This window comes from Magnolia sinica, chromosome 13 (assembly GCF_029962835.1).
Source record: "Magnolia sinica isolate HGM2019 chromosome 13, MsV1, whole genome shotgun sequence".
Classification (NCBI taxonomy): Eukaryota; Viridiplantae; Streptophyta; class Magnoliopsida; order Magnoliales; family Magnoliaceae; genus Magnolia; species Magnolia sinica.
The window spans coordinates 67,781,140-67,805,074 of record NC_080585.1 but is presented as its reverse complement, the minus strand read 5'-3'; the positions used below and the strand labels follow the sequence as shown (position 1 = coordinate 67,805,074).

Below are 23,935 nucleotides of genomic sequence, written 5' to 3'. Positions count from 1 at the left end.
GAGTTTCATCTGAGGGATTGCGCAAGGAAGGTCTGCGTTCATCTCCCTCTGTATGCATGCCTCTATCTATGCTTCTTTCATCTTAGCATTTGAAATTCATGCGTTAATAGACCCCTCATGCTTTCCTGATTGGGGATTTCTTCATACATGTATGGTGTAGCCCTCAATTTCTCCTATAATTTGGGGCTTCTGCCTCGTGCACGTTGTCATCTCCGGTTTCGGATTTTAATGTCTTTTGGAGGAGGTTGTTGGCGGATTTCACTGTTGATGCCTTCCTCTAGGGGTTTTTGGTCCCTGCATGTCTGCATGTTGTTATAGATTGAAGCTTCCCATTTAGGGGTTTTGCTACTTGCATGTTCTGCTGCCGAATTTCAGTGTTAATGCATTACTCTAGTTGTTTTCCTCCTTACATGTTCATTCCATTATGGTTTTATACTTTCCATTTAGGGGTTTTGCTACCTGCGTGTCTTATTTGGTGGATTTGAAAATATTAACGCCTTCCTCTACGGGATTTTTTGCTCCCTGCAAGTTGATTCCTATAATGAATTAAAAGCCATAATTTGGGGGTTTTGCGATCTGGGGTTGTCATTATCTTTCTCTGTCCAAAATAGTCTCTCTTGGATTGTTTGATGGCTTGGTATTTTTCGGCGTGATTCTACAGATTCATGCCCTGAGGTGGGTTATGATAGAGATGAAATCAGGCAATTTTGATTGTATTTCTTGGGCATCTTAAATGTATTTGTGATATGATTTTCGTATTTCTATTGTCATTGCTGTAATCCATTAGGCAATGTGTCACGCCCCAGACTCGGTAACCGGACTCACAAGGAACCCGATGGCCGGTTATGGCCGCAACAGCCTCCGTAGTACCCCATTCTCGGCTCCTGAGGTAGGTTCCGATCCTGGGATCCTACAAGGAGGATTTTCATAATAGTATAATCACTTTCAATGTGAGCATACCCAAGATCACAGTAAGTACATCTGAGAATAACAAAGGCACACATCACAAAATCCACTAAAAATTTGAACTTTTACAATCATCCAAAAGGTCCAAAAGGACATACATGAGAATAAAAGGAAGAGAGAGAGAGATCAGCAACACTGGAGTCCTCACTGCTCAACTCTACTCCAAGCTCTACTGCTACGGCGCCTACCTAAAGTCTCCTGCACGCATCAATCGTGCATAAGCTTATAGAAGCTTAGAGGGTGGTGTAAGTGTGTGACAATGGTGTACAGAAGAATAGCGGGAGGTATAAGGAAAGAAGCATGATCAATGAACATATCACTAATCTTACCAAGGCTTCACATGAATGCGATGTAATAAGTAATGGGTGCCATACCAAGGCAATGTATGAAGGGGGGGCTTGTACAGCCAATGCTAATGCGATGCAAGTAATGTCAGTGCTCATATCCAAACCATATGTCAAGTAGGTTTCCAATCATAAGAAAATCACCGGAGTCCATTACACTGCTGAATGACTACCGCTCTGCAGACCCCGCACAGTTAAACGAGCGTAAGAGACCTCACTACCCGCCTGTGGACAGCCAATCACCAACAAGGCCTGAAGGTAGCGGACCCATTTACGAGCTGGTCAGACTCAGCCTAGCAATGCCTCCTCACACCAGGCAGGTAAGGCTACACCCCTATCCAACCGACTACATGACAGTGGAAGTCGCGGCCTAACGGTATAAGGCCCTCATGCGCTCATGTATTCCACCCGGTCACGGCGTTGGAGCAGATCCTTGGTACCATGGAAGTTTTGAGAATCTCACCCATGGGCATCCTATGCACCCGGTATGCTCAACTAATATTTTCGGTGTCCACACATACGGCCATCCACGAATACCCCTGTGGAGGCAAGGCCCTGATGAAGTAAGGGCGGATATCCATAAGATATGCAATGCCAGATGCATGAATCACACAATCACACATGCATCAATTCCAAGTATCCATCTCTTGAGAAGATAACAACATGTCCTACATAATGACACAGCCATGGCCAATCATACCTCAACCAATCATGCATATGATGCGTATGGGAGTGAGCCATAAATATGAATAGGGGTGCCGATGAGGTGAAGATGAACTCTCTACTTAACAATGAAGGGTCTAGGTACTTAACCAATTCCTCATAAGGAATACAATCTCGAGTGGGGACCCATATACCTGGGGTAGCCCACGAGACTAAGGACCTAGACTAAGGACCACGAGACTAATGGTATAGGCCTAAATAGATGAAACGGGCCTAGCAAGGGTTTATGGTGGGCCTTTAACCACCTAAAGAAGCCCATGGGCCGACCTTAGGGCCATCAATGTGGACATCCAACCACAATTGGTCCCCAATAGTTAGCCCATCTCTAATTGATTATGGATCAAGGCCCAAGGCCCACGCAACATCAGAAATAAGAAATGGGCAACCATAATCATATCACAAATACTCATGTTGGGCTTCAGAAAGGCGGCCCAAGGCCTATCTACAACATGGGTCCAAGGGAAACACACATAGCCCAACCCATATATACCATTATGGGCCCATAGGGGAAAGGTTAGGGCCCAACATAAAGGCCACTAATCTCATTTATTGTGGTGGCCTAGTGGGCAACCCATTGCTCAAACCACATGGGCAAATGTCATGCTCTTAGTCAAGTAAGTTGGGCCTACAACCCGGCCCAAGTATTAAAGTTGATTTGGTGGGCAACCAAGGGCCCATCTACTTGTGTAATCCGGCCCACTAACCCAACACAATATTATGGTAAAAATGGCCCATGAGTTCAATGGGCCTATCTGAAAAGTCCCAGCCCAATTGGGCCTAAAGAGTTCAACAACTAGCTACATTCACGGACCCAAATTAAAATTTAACTGAGGTGGGCCTCAAAAGTACATTTATTAAGCCCAACATTTAAGGAACCAAAGGTATAAATTATTCCCTCTAAGATCTTCACAATGTGGTGGGCCTCACTCAAAATTTCAGCCCAAAGGCCAAGCATAATTATAACATGTTGCTGTCTTAAATTTGGGCACTCCATTGGAGTGGGTCCAGGGCCTCTAAAACTCTGGAAATTGAGGGCCAAGGTCCCTCATCATGCATACAATGAGAGGTAACCCAAAAAGGTGGCCCACCATCAGAGGAAATATTTTTGAATTATGGTTTTATTAAGGCATATTGCTAGACTATACAGCAGAAAATCTGGCAGTCCAACTATCTTTGCCCATTCTTTTGGACACCCAAATGAGGTCCGTTGGAGCTGAAATTTTACAGAGTGACACTACCATAGGTGGGACACACCCCCACAAAATTTTAAAATTTTTGGACATCTATAAATATTTTAATTCATTTAAAGAAATCCATCTGTCCTGAAAATCGGACTGATCTGGACGCTATGTTATAATGGGCTGGTCCAGCCATCACTATGGTGTGTACAGGTGTTCATTGGCCTCAAAATTTTGTACGTGGGTCCTACCATGGGTAGTCCACCTTTATGTAAATTTTTATAATTTTTGCACACCCAAAACTATTTTAATAAATTTTGAAATTCTAACCTGTCCAGGGTGGATTGCTGCTGGAACAGTGCAGAAAATCCAGACTGTCCACCTCACTTGGACAACACCTTTGGGACCCCTATGAATTTTAGATTGGGCTGAAATTTGGGAGACATCAAGATGAGATCCCCACCTTCTAGAAAATTATATTTGGTGGTTATGAATAGCCCCCCAAACAGTCCCAAAATCTGATCCAAAATCAACTAGAAACTGTCTAGAAAATTCTGGACAGCAACATGTACTTGGGTAAAATTAATTATATAAGCTAAATAAAAAGGGGAATACTCCAAGAACTAGGTGCTATGGCCCTCCCTAGTGGGCCCCACAAATGTATAAAATAATCCCAAGGTTACCACACTTGCATGCATCAATAAAGGTCAGCAAATGGGACACCCAACCATAGTGTAGGTGGGTATGGATGTCCCACCCTAGCTGGACTTTTCTTGGACTGTCCAGGCCCACCAAGTGGACCACACACATCATCAGCAATCATAGGAAAGGTAGAATAAGAGAAATAAAAACATTCCAGCTATTGGGAGAAGGCTCTGTCACTATTGAGCCTTCCCCAACACAATCACACCCATACATTGCATTTCCATCTATATTTCACCATGGATCTTCATCATGCATAATCTACACTTGAGATGAATGGATGAGATACCATCTCAACCATGATGCAAGGGTCTAGATGACCCATCAAGTTATGGAATGTGGAGAACCCTCCACGATGGGGTCAATCAAGAGGAAACCCCATGCATGGGACATGCATGCATAAGATGGACCATTTGGCCACATCCAAGGATTTGTGTAGGATCTCCACCATTGATTGGTGGGTCTTATACTTTCCGAATGAAAGAAGAAGAAGATCTACACTATGGAAGGGATATTGCTTGGAATAAAGAAGCATCCACCTAAATATCTTCACCAAAACTTGGATCACCAAGCTCCAAATGCTCCAAGGAACTAAGATAGATGGATGAGATGAGTTTTTAATAGATGGATTAAGAGAAAAAAGGAGGAGAAGGGGCTGGAGAATTTGGAATTTTTTGGGGGAATGTTGCTAGGGAAGAAGAGAAGAGAAGAGAGAGAGAAATGAGAGGGAAAGAGAGAAAAATCTCTTTTAAGCTAAGTAATCATGAGTTTCTTACCTAGGATAGAGAAGAGAAATCATGGTAATAGGGAGTTAGAAACAATATTGTAGGGTTAGTAGACTTTTTAGGTTAGTGGGTGGTGTTTTAGAGATGGGTGGTGTAGGGATAGGGCCTAGGTAGTGTGTGTGTGTAGTGTGTGTTGGAAATAGTTCCAAGAGATGAGACCTACCTAGAAATTCATGCACACCACCCCTAGGTGGGCTGCATGATCATGATCAAGGGCTTAGAAAATGAAATGCACCCAACTTACGATCTACACATCGGATGGATGCACAAGACACGTCGTTGGAACCGCGGGGACAATGCAGTCACAATGGTATAGGTCTCAACTCGATCCGAGTCGAGTCTTCATGACTGGTCTCACAGATGACCGCAAACACTATCCAAGGGTCACGGGTCACCGAGATTCGACCGGTAGGACCGCGGGATAAAGATGGACGGAATGCATACTCACACACACACATGCACACATGCGAACTCAGGTCGGGTCTCACAACCCTCCCCACCAACAAAGAAATTCCGTCCTCGAAATTAAACAATCTTAGACAAAATAAAAAATAAAACACCACCATCATATAGCAATCATCATATAAGGAAGGCAATACAAACAATCATCAAACAAATGGGGATAACGTTCTCTAATCTGGGCCTCACGTTCCCAAGACGCCTCGGCTCTGAATGATGAGCCCATTGCACCTTTACTAAGGGAATGACCTTGGTCCTGAGGACCTGCTCCTTCCGATCAAGGATACGAATCGGCTGCTCAATATAAGAAGCATCCTCACGAACCTCAAGTGGCTATCAATCAATCATAGGAATAGTGTCCGATCCACATCTCCGCAACATAGAATTATGGAACACATCATGGATCGCAGACAACTCAGGAGGTAAGGCAAGCCTATAGGCCACAGCGCCTATGTGTTCGGTAATCTCAAAAGGTCCAATGAATCTCGGGGCAAGCTTGCCCTTCACACCAAAGCGAACCACGCCCTTCATAGGCGAGACCTTGAGATACACCATGTCCCCGACTGTGAACTCGAGGGGTCGACGCCGACGATCAGCAAAACTCTTCTGCTGGCTCTGAGCTGTGCGCATCCTCTGCCTAATAACATCAATAACCTCTGACGTCTGCTGCACAAGCTCGGGACCTAAGAGACGACGCACTCCAACCTCGGTCCAACAACTAGGAGATCTGCACGGTCTGCCATAAAGTGCCTCAAAAGGAGCCATGCCGATAGTCGCCTGATAACTGTTGTTGTACGTGAACTCGGCGAGGCGCATATGATCATCCCAACTGCCCGCAAAGTCGATCACACAAGCCCTGATCATATCCTCAAGGATCTGGTTGACCCTTTCGGTCTGCCCATCTGTCTGTGGATGATAAGCGGTGCTGAGATGCAAAGTGACCCCCAATGCCTGTTGAAAACTCCTCCAAAACTGAGACGTAAATCTGGAGTCTCGGTCTGAAACGATCAAAACTGGGATGCCGTGCAGTCTCACTATCTCCTCAATGAATATCTTTGCTAGCCGGTCCATAGACCAGGAAGCACGTACTGGAATGAAATGAGCCGACTTCATCAGACGATCAACGATAACCCAGATGGTATCGTGACTGCGCTGAGTCCTCGGCAAACCTGCTATGAAGTCCATCGATACATGCTCCCACTTCCACTCTGGAATGCTCAACGGCTGCAAGGGACCAGGGGGTCTCTGATGATCGGCCTTGACACATTGGCATATGTCACACTCGGCCACAAAACTCGTAATCTGGCGCTTCATCCCCTGCCAGAAGTACTGCCTCCTCATATCACGATTCATCTTCGTGAAGCCCGGGTAGAGAGTAAGTCTCGATCGGTGTGCCTCGGTCATCAAATCCCGACGCAACTCTGGAACGTCTGGGACACACAATCGGCCTCTAAAGCATAATCCACCATCGGAACCAATCTGCCAGTCTGACTGCTCCATGGATGTGGCCTCTGCTCGGTACTCCTGAAGTGACTCGCCCGTCTGCTGAGCCTCGATCACCCTGGCCACTAAAGAGGGTTGAATCGACAAGCTCGAAAGCTGAACAATGGAAGACTGCAGACCGAACTCAAAGTCAAACTCTGATACATCCTCGAGCATCTGCCACTCACGCACCATCATCTGTGCCACCAGGCCTCGTGGCTGACGGCTGAGCGTGTCAGCCACCACATTTGCATTGCCTGGGTGGTACTGAAGGTCAAAATCATAGTCCTTCAGCAACTCCATCCATCGCCTCTATCGCAGGTTCAACTCGGACTGCGAAAATAGATACTTTAAGCTCTTATGATCCGAGAAGAGCTCGAACCTAGCCCCATATAGATAATGCCTCCACACCTTCAGTACGAAGACAACTGCTGCGAGCTTCAAATCATGAGTGGGGTAGTTCAGCTCATGAACCTTGAGCTGGCGCGAGGCATACGCCACTGGCTTCCCATGCTGCATCAGTACAGCACCCAAGCCAACTCTGGAGGCATCAGTAAAAACAACAAAACCCTCACTCCCATCAGGAATAGTGAGAACAAGAGCGGACGTGAGGCTGTCCTTCAACTCTATAAATGCCTTCTCGTAAGCGTCACTCCAGACGAACTCGACGCCCTTCCGCGTCAACCGGGTCAGCGGTGCTGTAATACAGGAGAAACTCTCGATAAACCGCCGGTAATATCCCGCTAGACCAAGGAAGCTGCGAATCTCGGACGCGTTCGTGGGCTGGCCCCACCGACGCACTGCATTAACCTTCGAGGGGTCCACAGCGACACCCTCCCTCGTCACCACGTAACCGAGGAACTTCATCTCCTCTTGCCAAAACTCACACTTCTCCAGCTTCGCATACAGCTGGTGGGCACGGAGGGTCTCAAGCACAATCCGCAGGTGCTCAGCATGGTCCTCTCAAGTCCTCGAATATATAAGAATATCATTAATGAATACCACCACGAACTGATCAAGGAATGGCCGAAAAACCTCATTCATCAGCTACATGAATATAGCGGGTGTGTTGGTCAGTCCAAATGACATGACCAGGAACTCGAAGTGACCATAACGTGTCCGGAAAGCTGTCTTCGGAATGTCCTCCTCTCGGACTCGAATCTGATGGTAACCAGAACGCAAGTCTATCTTGGAAAAATACTGTGCACCCTGCAACTGATCGAACAAGTCATCAATACGGGGAAGTGGGTATCGGTTCTTGATGGTGACTCTGTTGAGCTCACGATAATCTACACTGAGTCGCAACGAACCATCCTTCTTCTTCACAAACAATACCGGGGCTCCCCAAGGTGAACTACTAGGATGAATAAAACCTAACTCCTAAAGCTCATCCAACTGCTCCTGCAGTTCCCTCAACTCCAACGGTGCCATCCGGTAGGGGGCCTTCGAGATGGGCGCAGTACCGGGCATCAAATCAATCTGGAACTCCACCTGCCGACGTGGAGGCAAACCCAGAATCTCTTGAAACACATCCGGGTACTCACAAACAACTGGCAGTAGCTCAATACTCTCTGCCACAGAATCCTCAATGATCGAGGCCAAGAAACTAGATACTTGCTCTTCTCTGGGCTCGACGACGAACTGGAACACTGGCAAGCCTGGAATGTAAAACGTAACCGTCCTCACGGCACAGTCTAAGACAGCACCATACTCCGCAAGCCAGTCCATACCCAGAATCACATCAAAACCTGACATCGGCATCACGAACAGATCGGTAGAAAGGAACATCTCGCCCACTAACATCGGGCAAGAAGGACAGCGAAGGGTCAATATTATAGACTTCTCCATAAGAGTCGAAAGGGTCAAAGCCTCAGACACAGACTCCGATGGAATACCGGTCAATCAGCAAAACTGCTCAGCCACAAAAGAATGGGAGGCACCAGAATCAAATAAAACATGAGCAATGCAGGAAAAAACAAGAAGAATACCCTCGACTACTCCACCGGTCGATGACTGCAGGTCCTGGCCTGGCACCTGCTGTGCAGAATAGAAGCGGCCCTGAGCTGGTAGGGGAAGCAACCCGGAAGACTGAGGGTCCTGAGTCTATGCCTGATGGGCTGCAATACACACTGGACCGAGGGATCGAGCATATGGATATCCCCTCTGCTGGTGTTGCGGCTGCTGCTGTCTCTGCTGCTGCTACTGTCACTGCTGAGGAGGTCTGCCTGGCTGCCTCTGCTGCTGAGGAGGAGCCCTAGGAGCGGCGGGTGGAAGCTGAGCTCTCTGCTGCTGCTGAGGAGGATGAGGAGGAGGCAATTACGATGGCCTCTGCTGCTGAATGGGGAGAGGGCACTCACGCCTCCGATGCCCGACCTGTCCACAGCTGAAGCATACACCAGAAAAGGGGCCAGAAGATGAAGTGGCTGGCGGTGCTGATGATGATGAAGAAGCTACTAACTGAACCGCGGGCTGCCAAAATCCTGATTTGCCCCTCCTCCTCTGCTGACGGAGCTACTTGGAGCTGCTGGCTAGTGCCCTCCTCTTCCGGTCTCCACCGGAACTCTGCTCTCTCGACCTCTGGGTCATAGCCCAGTCCTCCTCATAAACCAGTGCCCGATGAACGACCTGGTCAAACGTCTCCAAACAATGCCCTACCACACGACTGCGAAGGGCAGGACGCAAACCAGCCACAAAACGACGAGCCCTCATCTTCTCATCACTGGTGAGATGAGGAGCAAATCTAGACAAGGCCAAGAAACGGGCCTCATACTGAGATACGGTCATATCACCCTGCACTAGGGTCTCAAACTCGATCGCCCACTGGATCTGAACATGCTCAAGGAAGAACTTCTGGTCGAAACGGACCACGAACTCCTCCCATGACCAAACAAACTGAGGTCCGACCATCCTAGATACAGATGACCACCAATGACGGGCCTCACCCTGAAGAAGATAGGTCGCAAGGGATACTCTCTGACCCGCAGGACACTGAATAGTGTCAAAAATCCTCGCAACCTCAGTGCGCCAAGCCTCGGCGGCAGAAGGGTCAGGGTCACCACTGAACCTCGGGGGATCATGCTGCCGGAACTCTCGAGCTATCGCACTAGCTTGCGGTAAGTCAGACTGCCCAGAAACCTCAGTGGTAGCTGGCTGACAGGTCTGCAATGCGGTGACAACAAGCTGCATCAACTGCTGAAAATGCTCGGCTCCTATAGGTACTGTCAGAAAGGCAGGGGCGGCACTCGCCTCAGGCGGAGGCACGGGTGCGGCCGGAGGAGCAGGAGCCTCAGTAACTGGAGCAGCAGGCTGAGTAGGGGGAATAGGTGGGGGAACCAGAGCAACTGGAGGTATGGGCACTACGAGCTCAACTGGAGGAACAGGCCGGATCGGGACCTCAGGAATCAGATCCTCAACTATGGGAGCAGGATGTGCTCGAGTAGAAGGGGTAACTCGGGTGCCTCGTTCACGGGCACCACGACCACGGGTGCCACGACCACGGGAGCCACGTCCACGCAGTATTGTCTACAAAATAATGATGATGCAAGGAATCAAGACAATTACAGGCTCAATATGGAGCGAAAGGAAGGATCTCGGGACACTACTTGTCCCAAGTTCTTAGCAGACCTGCGATGACATCCTTAGTCATTCCAGAATTACCTGCTATGCTCTGATACCAACTCCTGTCACGCCCCAGACTTGGTAACCGGACTCACAAGGAACCCGATGGCCGGTTCTGGCAGCAACAACCTCCGTATTACCCCATTCTCGGCTCCTGAGGTAGGTTCCGATCCTGGGATCTTACAAGGAGGATTTTCATACCAGTATAATCACTTCCAATGTGAGCATACCCAAGATCACAGCAAGTACATCTGAGAATAAGAAACGGGCAGCCATAATCATATCACAAATACTCATGTTGGGCTTCAGAAAGGCGGCCCAAGGCCTATCTACAACATAGGTCCAAGGGAAACACACATAGCCTAACCCATATATACTACTATGGGCCCATAGGGAAAAGGTTAGGGCCCAACATAAAGGCCACTAATGCCATATATTGTGGTGGCTTAGTGGGCAACCCATTGCTCAAACCACATGGGCAAATGTCATGCTCTTAGTCAAGTAAGTTGGGCCTACAACCCGGCCCAAGTATTAAAGTTGATTTGGTGGGCAACCAAGGGCCCATCTACTTGTGTAATCCGACCCACTAACCCAACACAATATTATGGTAAAAATGGCCCGTGAGTTCAATGGGCCTATCTGAAAAGTCCCAGCTCAATTGGGCCTAAAGAGTTCAACAACTAGCTACATTCACGGACCCAAATTAAAATTCAACTGAGGTGGGCCTCAAAAGTACATTTATTAAGCCCAGCATTTAAGGAACCAAAGGTATAAATTATTCCCTCTAAGATCTTCACAATGTGGTGGGCCTCACTCCTCAAAATTTCAGCCCAAAGGCCAAGCATAATTATAACATGTTGCTGTCTTAAATTTGGGCACTCCATTGGAGTGGGTCCAGGGCCTCTAAAACTCTGGAAATTGAGGGCCAAGGTCCCTCATCATGCATACAATGATAGGTAACCCAAAAAGGTGGCCCACCATCAGAGGAAATATTTTTGAATTATGGTTTTATTAAGGCATATTGCTGGACTGTACAGCAGAAAATCTGGCAGTCCAACTATCTTTGCCTATTCTTTTGGACGCCAAAATGAGGTCCGTTGGAGCTGAAAATTTACAGAGTGACACTATCATAGGTGGGACACACCCTCAAAAAATTTTAAAATTTTTGGACATCTGTAAATATTTTAATTCATTTAAAGAAATCCATCTGTCCTGAAAATCGGACTGATCTGGACGCCATGTTATAATGGGCCGGTCCAGCCATCACTATGGTGTGTACAGGTGTCCATTGGCCTCAAAATTTTGTACATGGGTCCTAAAATGGGTAGTCCACCTTTATGTAAATTTTTATAATTTTTTCACACCCAAAACTATTTTAATAAATTTTGAAATTCTAACCTGTCCAGGGTGGATTGCTGCTGGAACAGTGCAGAAAATTCAGACTGTCCACCTCACTTGGACCACACTTTTGGGACCCCTATGAATGTCAGATTGGGCTGAAATTTGGGAGACATCAAGATGAGATCCCCACCTTTTAGAAAATTATATTTGGTGGTTATGAATAGTCCCCCAAACAGTCCCAAAATCTGGTCCAAAATCAACCAGAAACTATCCAAAAAATTCTGGACAGCAACATGTACTTGGGTAAAATTAATTATATAAGCTAAATAAAAAGGGGAATACTCCAAGAACTAGGTGCTATGGCCCTCCCTAGTGGGCCCCACAAATGTCCAAAATAAATCCCAAGGTTACCACACTTGCATGCATCAATAAAGGTCAGCAAATGGGACACCCAACCATAGTGTAGGTGGGCATGGATGTCCCACCCTAGCTGGACTTTTCTTGGACTGTCTAGGCCCACCAAGTGGACCACACACATCATCAGCAATCATAGGAAAGGTAGAATAAGAGAAATAAAAATATTCCGGCCATTGGGAGAAGGCTCTGTCACTATTGAGCCTTCCCCAACACAATCACACCCATACATTGCATTTCCATCTATATTTTACCATGGATCTTCATCATGCATAATCTACACTTGAGATGAATGGATGAGATACCATCTCAACCATGATGCAAGGGTCTAGATGACCCATCAAGTTATGGAATGTGGAGAACCCTCCATGATGGGGTCAATCAAGAGGAAACCCCATGCATGGGACATACATGCATAAGATGGACCATTTGGCCACATCCAAGGAATTGTGTAGGATCTCCACCATTGATTGGTGGGTCCTATACTTTTGAATGAAAGAAGAAAAAGATCTACACTATGGAAGGAATATTGCATGGAATAAAGAAGCACTCACCTAAATATCTTCACCAAAACTTGGATCACCAAGCTCCAAATGCTCCAAGGAACCAAGATAGATGGATGAGATGAGTTTTTAATTGATGGATTAAGAGGAAAAAGGAGGAGAAGGGGCTGGAGAATTTAAATTTTTTTGGAGGAATGTTGCTAGGGAAGAAGAGAAGAGAGAGAGAAATGAGAGGGAAAGAGAGAAAAATCTCTTTTAAGCTAAGTAATCATGAGTTTCTTACCTGGGATAGAGAAGAGAAATCATGGTAATAGGGAGTTAGAAACAATGTTGTAGGATTAGTAGACTTTTTAGGTTAGTGGGTGGTGTTTTAGAGATGGGTGGTGTAGGGATAGGGCCTAGGCAGTGTGTGTGTGTGTGTAGTGTGTGTTGGAAATAGTTCCAAGAGATGGGACCTACCTAGAAATTCATGCACACCACCCCTAGGTGGGCCGCATGATCATGATCAAGGGCTTAGAAAATGAAATGCACCCAACTTACGATCTACACATCAGATGGATGCACAAGACGCGCCGTTGGAACCACGGTGACAATGCGGTCACAATGGTATAGGTCTCAACTCGATCCGAGTCGAGTCTTCATGACTGGGCTCACGGATGACCGCAAACACTATCCAAGGGTCACAGGTCGCTGAGATTCGACCGGTAGGACCGCGGGATAAAGATGGACGGAATGCATACTCACACACACACATGCACACATGTGAACTCGGGTCGGGTCTCACACAATGAAACACTTATGATACTGATTCAGTTTTCTTTTGTTTTATTTCCATCCATCTCTCCCTCTCTATTTTATGATGTCCATGTACATGTGGTGCGACAGCTATTGTTGGAGGTGTTCTTTTCGATTTGGACATATTCTACTGCTTGCTATGATCCATCTATTTGAATATACATGTGGTGCTCTATGTAGATCTTTGATCTGTATTTCTCTACAAACCTCAAAGTAAATGAACTGTTTGTCCATTCTTATCTTCTATTATAAATCTCAGAGCTATATTTTGAAGTTGTGTATTGTTGTAACAAATGTATAGATACCTGATGAATTGACCATCCAGATTTCGTGAGCCACACAGGTATGATGCATGTTTTTTTATTTTTTCTTATTTTGTTTTGTTTTATTAGAGTTCCTGTTAAAATGTCATGGGTAGCTATGCTCCTCATAATGCAATTGAGTGACATTCATGTCATACATGAAAAGGATGGGGATCTCAGGTAGCTAAAACATGAGTTCTGGGTACACAACTTGGAATGAATCCCTCATCGTTCCTTACATTGTGAGAGAGGTTATGAATCACAGCAACTGGACGTTCTTTCCAGAGACATCAAGAACGTATATATGATTTGGAACCACTAACAAGTCGAAATGTAATGTCAGTACCATTTAACAGAACACTGAATCAGTTTCAGATTTCAGATGTCAGAATCAGTGGAGAGATTGTTACAGATGTGAATCACACCAACTTTGTTATTTCCTAACAAATCAGAAATTCTTCCATTGTACATGCAGCAACACACATAGGATTTTAATTGTATAACAGTTTCTGTTGCTATACATGTTGTGATTCAGTTTCAGAATGGAAATAGATTCAGATATAGTTTGCATAGGTATGTATGTTTAATTTCATATCAGCCTCATATTCAGATTTGAGATCCAGCTTGCATATTATATACATATAGTCCTAGTTTCACATCCGATTTCAGTTTCAAATATCTCATATTGCAGAATTCAATTGAATTGATTTAGATGTTGACATATAGATTCACTACCAGATTCATGAGCATTTCTACACAATTACATTGTATCAGCTATTCGATCTCAAAACATATATAATTGGGTAGTAAAGTTGTTATTTATATTTGGTCCAAATGTACTTGCCAACTTGAATCATGGCCTAGCTTACTCTGTTTCTTGGAATATGTTGATGTTGAAGTGTGTATATATACATCTGGTGGGTTGTTTCTAATATAGCACCTTGTCACCTGAGTCTCGAATAACAGGTGGTTGATGGGAACTGACAGTGGGTGTAGTAAGAAGGTAACAAAAAAAAAGATTAACTCTGAAGTATTTTATTCTATTTTATGTGAAAGATCCCTGCATGTCTGTTTTTCTATCCATTGTTTTCCAGATTCCTTTGCCTTTCTTTCTTTTGACTCTCTTGTTTGAAGTATTAAAAGGACTGGATTCTCTCCATGGCATGTTCTTTATTTGATCCGATTTGATTGGTTCCAAAGGGAGTTTTGATTGGATGTGTGGATTCCTGTGAATTTTGAAAAATTTATTTGGATGGTGGTGTAAAGAGCTTCGCTTTCCTTTCGAATCTATTGCTCTTTAGAATTTTTTTGTTTTTTATTTTAAAGAACCTAGCTCGTGGTTGGTTTGTTTTGATTGGATTTGAAATGAGTTTTAGTCGATCCAAGAAATGATGCATGGAACAGCTAGAAGGCTGTAGGTCTTAAAAAAACAATAAAAAAAAGAATCTAAAGCAAGTTTGATTGGATTTGAATTGTATTATGTTCTGATTCGTCGGCTCTTTGTCAATTACATATAAGAGCGCTCTCTTTTTCTAATCTCTTTTTGCGGTGTAAAGTTAACAAAATCTAATCATTTCATTTGGTTTGATTTTATAGGTTTTGAACTGGGATTTGGTTAGATTCATGAATGGAATTTTTAATTAGTTTGGTGGGAGGAGGGGGGTGGTTGACTGAGCTATTTGCCACTATTTATTCCTAAAAAGCTTAAGCACTCGTATGTTTTCTTTGTTTCATGAAGATTGGGTCTCCTCAGGTTCCATTGGTTACAAAACAAATTTCACCCCATAGAGTTGAACTCTATATGGGTCTGCGTGCTGTTAATATATTGTTGATAGCGCATATTTAAAAAAAAAAAAGAAGAAAACTTTGTTGATACGATTGGTGCATTGGATCATGATGATGTTCAGTTCTGATGCATGGGGTTATGCTTGGAATCCTGGATCTGTACTAAATGGACTCAGATGGGATTTTGACTTGCCAAGATTTGAGAATAGTGCTGGTATATCTAGGGATATTTGCTACAGCATTTTCTGGTTGTACTTCAATCGTGTGCATTCCAACAAATTATTTTGAGTCATCTCAATCATTTATGTTGCTTGCACTTCATCTCAAATGTACAGTTACAACCTTGCTATATATGAATTTATGTTATTATCCAACTCCCAATTTTCTGTTATATTTCCATAAGGGGCTGGTAAAAAAGTTGTGTGGAAAACACTAATTAAGACAAGGGTCTTTCTACAGAAATTGAATGTTCCATTCTTCATGTGGTTGGTTGGAATTCAACTATCATGAACAAACCTTTCCACAAAGGATTTCTGTTTACTCCAACCATATCCATTACATGTAACCAAATGGAGATTGCCCTGATTTTCTATGATAGAGTATGCTTGCCATTTAGGACCTACTTTGTAAATGGTTAGGATCATGCATTCATGTGCCGTATAGGCACACGTGCTAAGCTCACCTCTTCAGTAAATGCTCTTGCTGTATAATGTCCAGGAAAAAGGACCTCCATGTGGTGACATCGAAACAAATATCAGGACATCCATGTACCTCCTTAATCAGTGATGTGATTCTGTCTGATGTGTTGTATGATATAAGCAGTTTAGATGTCATTCGTCATCTTCATCGTGTATGAAAGCTTCATTTCTCTGTGTTGGAGTTGGATATTCAAAAGTCCGTTTAGACCTAATTTGTTGTTATATTTCCGTAGTTTTAGGTTACGGGATCTACTACTTTGATTAGAATGAGAAATTCTCCGCACACTTGCTATTTTCAGTTGATATCCAGGTATGTACAGCATCTGAACTTGAAGCCTGCTATTCTTTTCGGTCTTAGACGTAAAATATTAAGCTTATTTGCTTGCGAAATGGTCTACACTTGCATTGAGTTAGACTGTTGGTTGCCCATCCATTCCAATATTCTCGCACACCTAAGGAGGAGACTTGTTTTTGTTCTCGGTGATCTTAATGGTGGGGCCCATCATTGATCAATTCACTGCATATAATTCATATTAAATTGACCGAAATCAAATTGATTTAAATGCCCTATCCTCTGGTTAATAGAAATTTACACACTTTACATTTGAACTGTCTTATATTTCAACTAAGGGGCAGCTAGGACATTGTGGCAATACAAATTTTCTCATAAGACCCATCTACAGTGGGTCCATATGATTTACTTTGAATTACATGCATGTCATCTATGTCATGTGTCCAATTTCCAGTACAAACCAGCATACCAGGAGCATGTTCCATTGCAAGTCTGGTAGTTAAAACACAAGAGAAGTTTCATAACTCATGTAAGAGGTTTGCTCTATTGCATGTTTACATAGTGCATGGGATAGGTTGGGACTTAGCTGAGGACATCAACACCTCATCCCAAGCCTTGCACTTAACTCTTTTGCAGGTGGAAAGTTTGGTCATTCATTCAAAAGAGGGGAAACAGCCATCTATACTCCATACCACGCGAACTAAGCAATTTTGAGAGCATTTTGACATCATTCTCATTGTTGTGATGAGGACAGCAATTTGCAGCTTAGTTTAGATGGAAAAATTTCAATGTTTCGGGTGGAATTTTATATAGTGTTGTCTTAGTTTTACATAAAGTGTGGCTCATGGCCCCCTCTTCTCTCTCCATGGCCCACTGTTTCTTGCCCCACCCATTGAAGAGTTAGATCTTTTCACATGGCTATGGGCGTTAAATACACTGAGATCTAGGCCATCTTTAATAGGGACCTTACCAGGACCCATCAGTACACATCCTAACCGTCATAGATTCAAAATCACAAATTTTAAAGAAGAAACAAAAGGCACTCACTAATTATAAACCTGGCATACATTAATTCAAACTAAACCGACTAAAATTTTGAACACATAACACACCATCGCTTACGTCAAGGTCTCAAAATCAAATTGGTTGAGCTATCCTAACCTCTGGTTTGTGGACACTCGTCTGATGAAGCAGGAACATTGTATCAACTATGTTTCAATGTTTAATGTACTGGGTAATTCATATGAGGAGAGATCGAAGAGGTGATTCATGGCATTCATATGAGGTTTGCTCTATTACATGGTTAGATTTAGTTCGAATTTCACTTGAGGACATAATTCAACCGATCTCAGCTGTTATCTTTATATTCTATAAGGTGAGAAACATGGTGGTATAAATGGTTTAATAGAAATCCTTCTCATTTATTTACTGTGAATGGGCACTCCTACTTTTAAGGGGAGGATTGTGACTTAGCCAGAGAAGAACATGCATTAGATCCAACTCATTCATTAAATGAACGGCTACATTCTCCTCCAAATATTAAAATTCAGACTACCCTATCATTGTGTGGTCCCGTCGTGATGTAAGTTTTTTAAAACTTATAAAATCCATCAGCGTTGGTGCACATTTGGACCTGGAATGGACAGTGCAAAGGAAGAAGAGAGGGAAATGGCTATTGTCATGCAAGCAATGGTAGCTTGTGTATCAGCTGTAGGGGAATACTGTCACGTATATATGTTCAGACAGCTGGCGCGACACGAAGATGATGAGCGGGCGAGGTTCATCAACTCTATAATTTGGGCGACAGAAGTGGATTGTATAGCTCAACTCGGGATGAGTCGAGATGCTTTCTTTGAGTTGTGTACTACACTTTGTGAGAAGATACATTTGCTTGACACCCGTCATGTCAGTCTTGAAGAACAGGTGGTTATGTTCCTTCATACAGTTGGCCATAATGTTCACAATAGGGTCATAGGGCACAGATTTATTCAATCCGGGGAAACCATTAGCCTTCACTTTAACCGTGTTTTGGATTCCATTGTATCATTATACCCAGAGTTTGTTAAACAGCTAAGCTCAAAGACACCACCCGAGATTCAGACGAATATCAGTTGGGCTCCATACTTTCAGGTATCAATTTCAATGACAATCAATGTATATGTACGTTGCTATACTCATACCCTGAATAACAAATCCGACCCTAAAATAAATTTAACATAATGCATATAGGACTGTGTTGGTGCAATTGACGGGACACATATACCGGCTCTGGTCCAGTCTGCAGATCATGTGAGCTTCCGCAATCGAAAAGGATTCCTCTCACAAAATGTACTCGTGGCATATTCATTTGACATGAATTTCCTTTACATATTAGCTGGTTGGGAGGGTTCAGTCTCGAATGCGCGGGTGCTACACAATGCTCTGACCCAATCAGATGATCCATTACATGTCCCGCATGGTACTGGTTACATCTCTCCTAGATTACCCATCCATTTCATATTCATAAAATATTCGAGTGTCCATTTGATAGAACATTCATTTAAATGTGTAGGGAAATACTATGTTGTCGACACTGGATATGCGCATTCACCCGGTTTTATGGCTCCATACCGCAGCATGTGCCACCACTTACAAGAGTATCGAACCGTGAGAGCACCTGCGAATATGAATGAGTTGTTTAATTAGCGACATACACAATTACGTAATGCAATCGAGCGTTGTTTTGGTGTACTGAAAAATAGATTTCCCATATTGAAGACAACCATTCCGTATGAGTTTCACACACAAGTGAAAATTGTTTTAGCGTATTGCGTTCTACACAATTTCATACGATTCGTACTTCAGTCTCGTGACGATGGATCTTTTCCTATAGAGGAGAGTAACCCAATACCTCATGAGGTGTTAACAAATGACGAAAGGCAATGGTTGCTACGCGTCACTCAACAAGAAAAGGATGCTTGAAATCATGTGCGGGATGATATTGCTGCTCGAATGTGGGCAGATGCGCAACAGAGCAGTAGGAGTAGATAGTCAATTTACTTTTACTTCTCCCTTTTGCAATTTTACCTGCAAACCGAACAATACTTAAATCCTCGTAATATTTATTACTTAACTATAGAAATATAGTTGTGTTGCACATGGATGCACCATTTTTTTGCTCAACAATGTCTCAAGTTCTCAACAGAAGAAGACTGACTTTGAATGTAATTAATGTGTACTTGACATGTGCTGCATGCATAGGTGACATGGCAGACCCAAGGTCTAATGATAGTTCAACACCGACACAATCACCGCTTAGGACACCTGTGATGCTGACGCGAAGTTCACCACGTGGGAAGACAGTCAAATCCCTCGCTGAGCCTCTATCTCAAGCGGTTAAAATTAAATGGAGTGCTGAAATAGATCAAGTGCTCTTCAACGTCCTGCTAGAACAGGTCGCTTTGGGACGTAAGGTAGATAATGGTTTTAAGAATGAAGCCTACCAAGTAATAGCAGAAGAGGTCATGAAGCATACGGACCTACCTGTCAACTGGCAGAATGTGCAGAACCGTCTGAGGTATTACAAGCGTGAATATATTGCGATCAGGGACATGCTAGCAGCTAGTGGGTTCGGATGGGATAATGAGCGCATGGTCATTACGGCCCCTGATGAGGTTTGGGAGGATTACCTGAAGGTATGAATTATATAAATGCATCATCCATAAGACATTCACAAACCCATCATTCGAATATATTTTTCCTAACTTAAAACTACATTTTACGGTTGCAGTCTCACCCGCGTGCTACACATCTATGCGGGAAAAGGATTGAAAGAATGGATGACCTTGCAGTCATCGTCGGCTCCGATCAAGCAACTGGACGATATGCGTAAGGAAGTATGACTATGGTCACGTCATCCACTAGAATTCAGCGAGATCTCAATGAGTCCTGGAGAGATGCTGAAGATGATCTGAAGAATACCATTAACCTCTCTGAGGGCCACGTAGCGGACTCGCCAGGCGAAAATTTTTCCTCAGATAGTCCATCGATGGGAAGACGCGGAACCCGTGGCACTTCTAGTCGGACTCCAGAGTCTGACTGTAATTGAGATGGGGGTGCATCAAAGAAACGTATGCGGCCTCCTCATCCCTACGATGTACTCGGCATCTCCCTTAATACCGTTGCAAAGGCAATGCACGATTTGGCCTCGACAAGGAGGTAAATCATACTACAAAGGTACTTGATGTTCTTGAGGAGGTGCAAGGGTTGACCAACTCAGAATTTATCGAAATTGGGCAACTGTTGAGCCGGGATGAGAAGCTGGGATCGTTTTTTGTCAGTTTTCGACCCGAGAGGCGCGTTGAGTGGCTGCAGAGAACACTCCGCGAGAATGATCTCAATGATGGAGTTGGGTCGGTCTGACATGCTCTTACCCGTCGTTGTGTTGATCTGTTGTTTTATGAGATTGTAATAACTTTTTATACGCTAGGGATTGTTTGTTTGATGTTTGTTTTTTTTTTTTTTTTGGATGTTTGGATAACCAAATTGGTATATCATGTATACCAATTTGATAGGTGTCGTAATACTCTGATTTTCTGGTTTAATATATTTTATATATGTTCCGCCACATGCTTGTTCCTCAGCAAATTAAGAGAGATAGAGCCACACACATCGTATGGACGAAGGGTATGTATTATCAGTTATTTGAAATTCAAATCGTAAGATCGTATTTTTGATTTATTTGTCATGGGACAATTTGTCTTATTTAGTATATGCACATTCAGACTTGCCGCACCTTGAACATGGTACTAATATACATGTCAATGCAGATGGCAAAGGAGAAATACTATGTTGTTCTCGTGGGCCATTGACCTGGCATTTATCTGACGTGGGACGATGCTAGGCTGGAGGTTGAAGGATTCAGCGGAGGAGACACCAGGCATTCAAGAATTGGAGGGAAGTGGTTTCCTGCTGGGAGAGTTACTTCGAGGGGACTGGTGCACAATTGCGGACTACGACAGAAACTCACGCAGTTTATGTCGCCGTACAGTTAGACGAGGTCAACATCCATCGTTCGTCAACTTCGTCTATCCATCAGTCAACCCATGGCAGGGTTTCCAAGTCCACAACGACTAATGATCTTGGCCCATCCTGTGGAGAGAGTTTCTGTGTACTTCTGATTGGCATTCTCGTCATTTTCTTCGCCTTGCTTATCATTATTAAATTCTAGCTGTAGAGGTTTTGTAACATAATGAATGTTATTTTTTGGATCTCTTTTTTTTTTTTTGGAGGAAATTTGATTGTATGTTTTCCTAGCTTTCTTTAGCTTAGCATTCTTTACCTTTATCTTAGATTGTATAGTTTTTTTCTTTTATCTATCTTTCATTGCAGATCTACCTTAAAGTGTATGGGTTTTTATATATGCAGATTGTATAGTTTTCTAACCATTTTTTGGAGGGAGTAACCCTTACGACAGTAGGGTGGGACCCACATAAGACCATTGCAGTGGGAGCATATTGGCTACTCCCCCTGACACCAGCCATTGGCTGGTGGTCGGTGCTCCGTAGGGCCCACCATGATGTATGTGTTTCATCCATGATGTCCATATATTTTTACATATCATTTTATGATATGATTAAAAAAAACATGAAGCACATCTCAATCTCAGGTGGACCACATTACAGGAAACAACTAGAATGAATTTTGACCATTAAAAGAGTTTTGGGGGCCATATTAGTTTGGATTTCGGGATATTTATTTTTACCCTTCATCTGGGTCTTCTTGACCATATCAACAGATTGGATGTCAAGTAAACAGTACAGTGGGCCTTACGGAGGATTTTAATTGTGAATATCCCACGGTATTTTTTGTCCTGTGGTGTAGCCGGCCTAAGATTTATATCTCTATCATATTTTGTATCAAGTCCTAATATGATAAGTAAAAATGGTTGAACGGATGGTATGAAACACGTACATCATGGTGGGACCCACAGAGCACCAACGACCAGCCACAGGGCTGGTGTCAGGGGGAGTAGCCAATCCGTTCTCATTGTTTCTAACCCAACCGCCTGCTGGAAATCCTGGGATAGGATCTGCCCGGCCAAACAGCATGGGTGTAAATTTGGGAGGGATTGCTGCAATCCCACGGCTAACCAAACAGGCTGATTTGTACATTCCGTGGGATATGGCCCACATCCCATGGACGACCCAAACAGATGGACCATTTCCGTCCCGGGATTGGTCTATCCCAAGGGATTCCCAGCAGTCCATTGACACCACCATCATTACCTTAAATTTGATCCCATCCCTCGTAATACCGTGGGATCTGCCCGGCCAAACAGGCCCTAAGGCTACTCGATCCAAACCGACACAGCCGACACAGCCATTCGGGTCAATTTGAATAAACCGAGTGGGATGAGCAAGTAGTCCCGTGCCCGGCTCTAGCAATACTGCACCCAACAAAACAAAACAGCCGGAATTAAGATGGATCGCATGGCACTGACAGAAGTTTCTTACCCGGATGATATTTGTTCTAACGTGGTCTTTCAAAATAGACCATAGGAGTGAATTTGTCCCGGACTTCTCTGCAGCAAGCGGCTCCCAGAAAATTACGTTAAAACTGTCCAATCAGTCTGCCTTTTCTCATCTACTCAACTTTCATAGCCGGGCACCACGAAGAGACGGTGGACAGTCGTTCTCGTGACGCACGTCCCTGTCCTACACGGATAGCTGTTCATGGGGCTATCGCGGCAACTGCAATTAAGATGCGCGGGTGTCCGTATGAAATTCGGAGCAAGTCGGCCCCAAAGATTGCACGATTTCAATCCATTGCTGTCGAGTATTTAACGCTTGACTGGACCCGCGTGTACGTCTTATCGACTGAGAAGGACAGTCGGTGCGGTAAAATCAACGACGGCAGTACTTCGCTGAGCTAGCTCCACGAGCGGCTGAACTCGGCTCCGACGGATTGGCTGTGGTTGGACTCGCTGGTTGAGGTTCATCTTGACAGTAACCTTGGTGGGTCCCAAAATTCTTTCGGTAGCTGCTGGGTTTAAGAGTTGCTTTGACGGGGTGGATTTCTCCCAAACATCACGGTGGGTCCCGCAGAGCATCCCACCGCAGGAACTTACTGGAAAAGACTTTCCAAGGAAACCGCGTCCTTCCAATTGTTTCTTCTTATTGGACGCGGATTGCGTCCTGCCCCGCCCGTCGTTGGAAACGGATTGGCTACTCCCCCGCCACCGGCCCCGTCGCTAATGGTCGGTGCTCTATGGGCCCTACATGTGTTTCATCCACTCTGTTCATCCATTTTTTAAGATCATTTTAGGGTTTTATCCCAAAAATTAGAGGGATATAAATCTAAGGTGGTCCACACCACATGAAAACAATAGTGATTGGATATCCACCATTAAAATCCTTCTCATGTCCACTATACTGTTTATTTGACATCCAATCTGTTGATTTGGTCATACAGGCCCGGATGAAGGGAAAAAACAAAAATCAGCTTGATCAAAAACTTTTATGGCCACCAAAATGTTTTTAATGGTTGACACTCATTCAACACTGTTTC

General features: G+C 44.1%; 1 protein-coding gene across 17 annotated transcripts; it reads left to right on the top strand.

Moving 5' to 3' along the window:
* LOC131223834 (uncharacterized protein At2g29880-like) lies at window positions 1–22,414 on the top strand. Of its 17 annotated transcripts, none has more exons than XM_058219355.1 (5): window positions 101–675; window positions 16,335–16,405; window positions 18,617–19,403; window positions 19,628–20,061; window positions 20,157–21,189. In XM_058219355.1, exons 3-5 carry the CDS (start codon window positions 19,379–19,381, stop codon window positions 20,256–20,258), a joined length of 561 nt encoding a protein of 186 aa, XP_058075338.1. In that variant the 5' UTR covers window positions 101–675; window positions 16,335–16,405; window positions 18,617–19,378; the 3' UTR covers window positions 20,259–21,189. The 17 variants fall into 17 exon arrangements, 10 of the variants coding, with proteins under 10 accessions (XP_058075345.1, XP_058075338.1, XP_058075344.1 ...); XR_009160721.1 differs by lacking the exons at window positions 101–675; window positions 16,335–16,405 and adding exons at window positions 17,679–18,517; window positions 21,196–22,414 and having other exon boundaries at window positions 20,157–21,052; XR_009160722.1 differs by lacking the exons at window positions 101–675; window positions 16,335–16,405 and adding an exon at window positions 17,679–18,517 and having other exon boundaries at window positions 18,617–18,845; window positions 18,939–19,403.
* Window positions 22,415–23,935: the final 1,521 nt, after the last annotated feature.

Coding starts and splice junctions, on each gene's coding strand:
- LOC131223834 (XM_058219353.1), top strand. CDS start 18,026: ATGGACAGTGCAAAGGAAGAAGAGAGGGAAATGGCTATTGTCATGCAA. Junction 18,518..18,616: donor GTTGGGCTCCATACTTTCAG/GTATCAATTTCA, acceptor TAATGCATATAG/GACTGTGTTGGTGCAATTGA.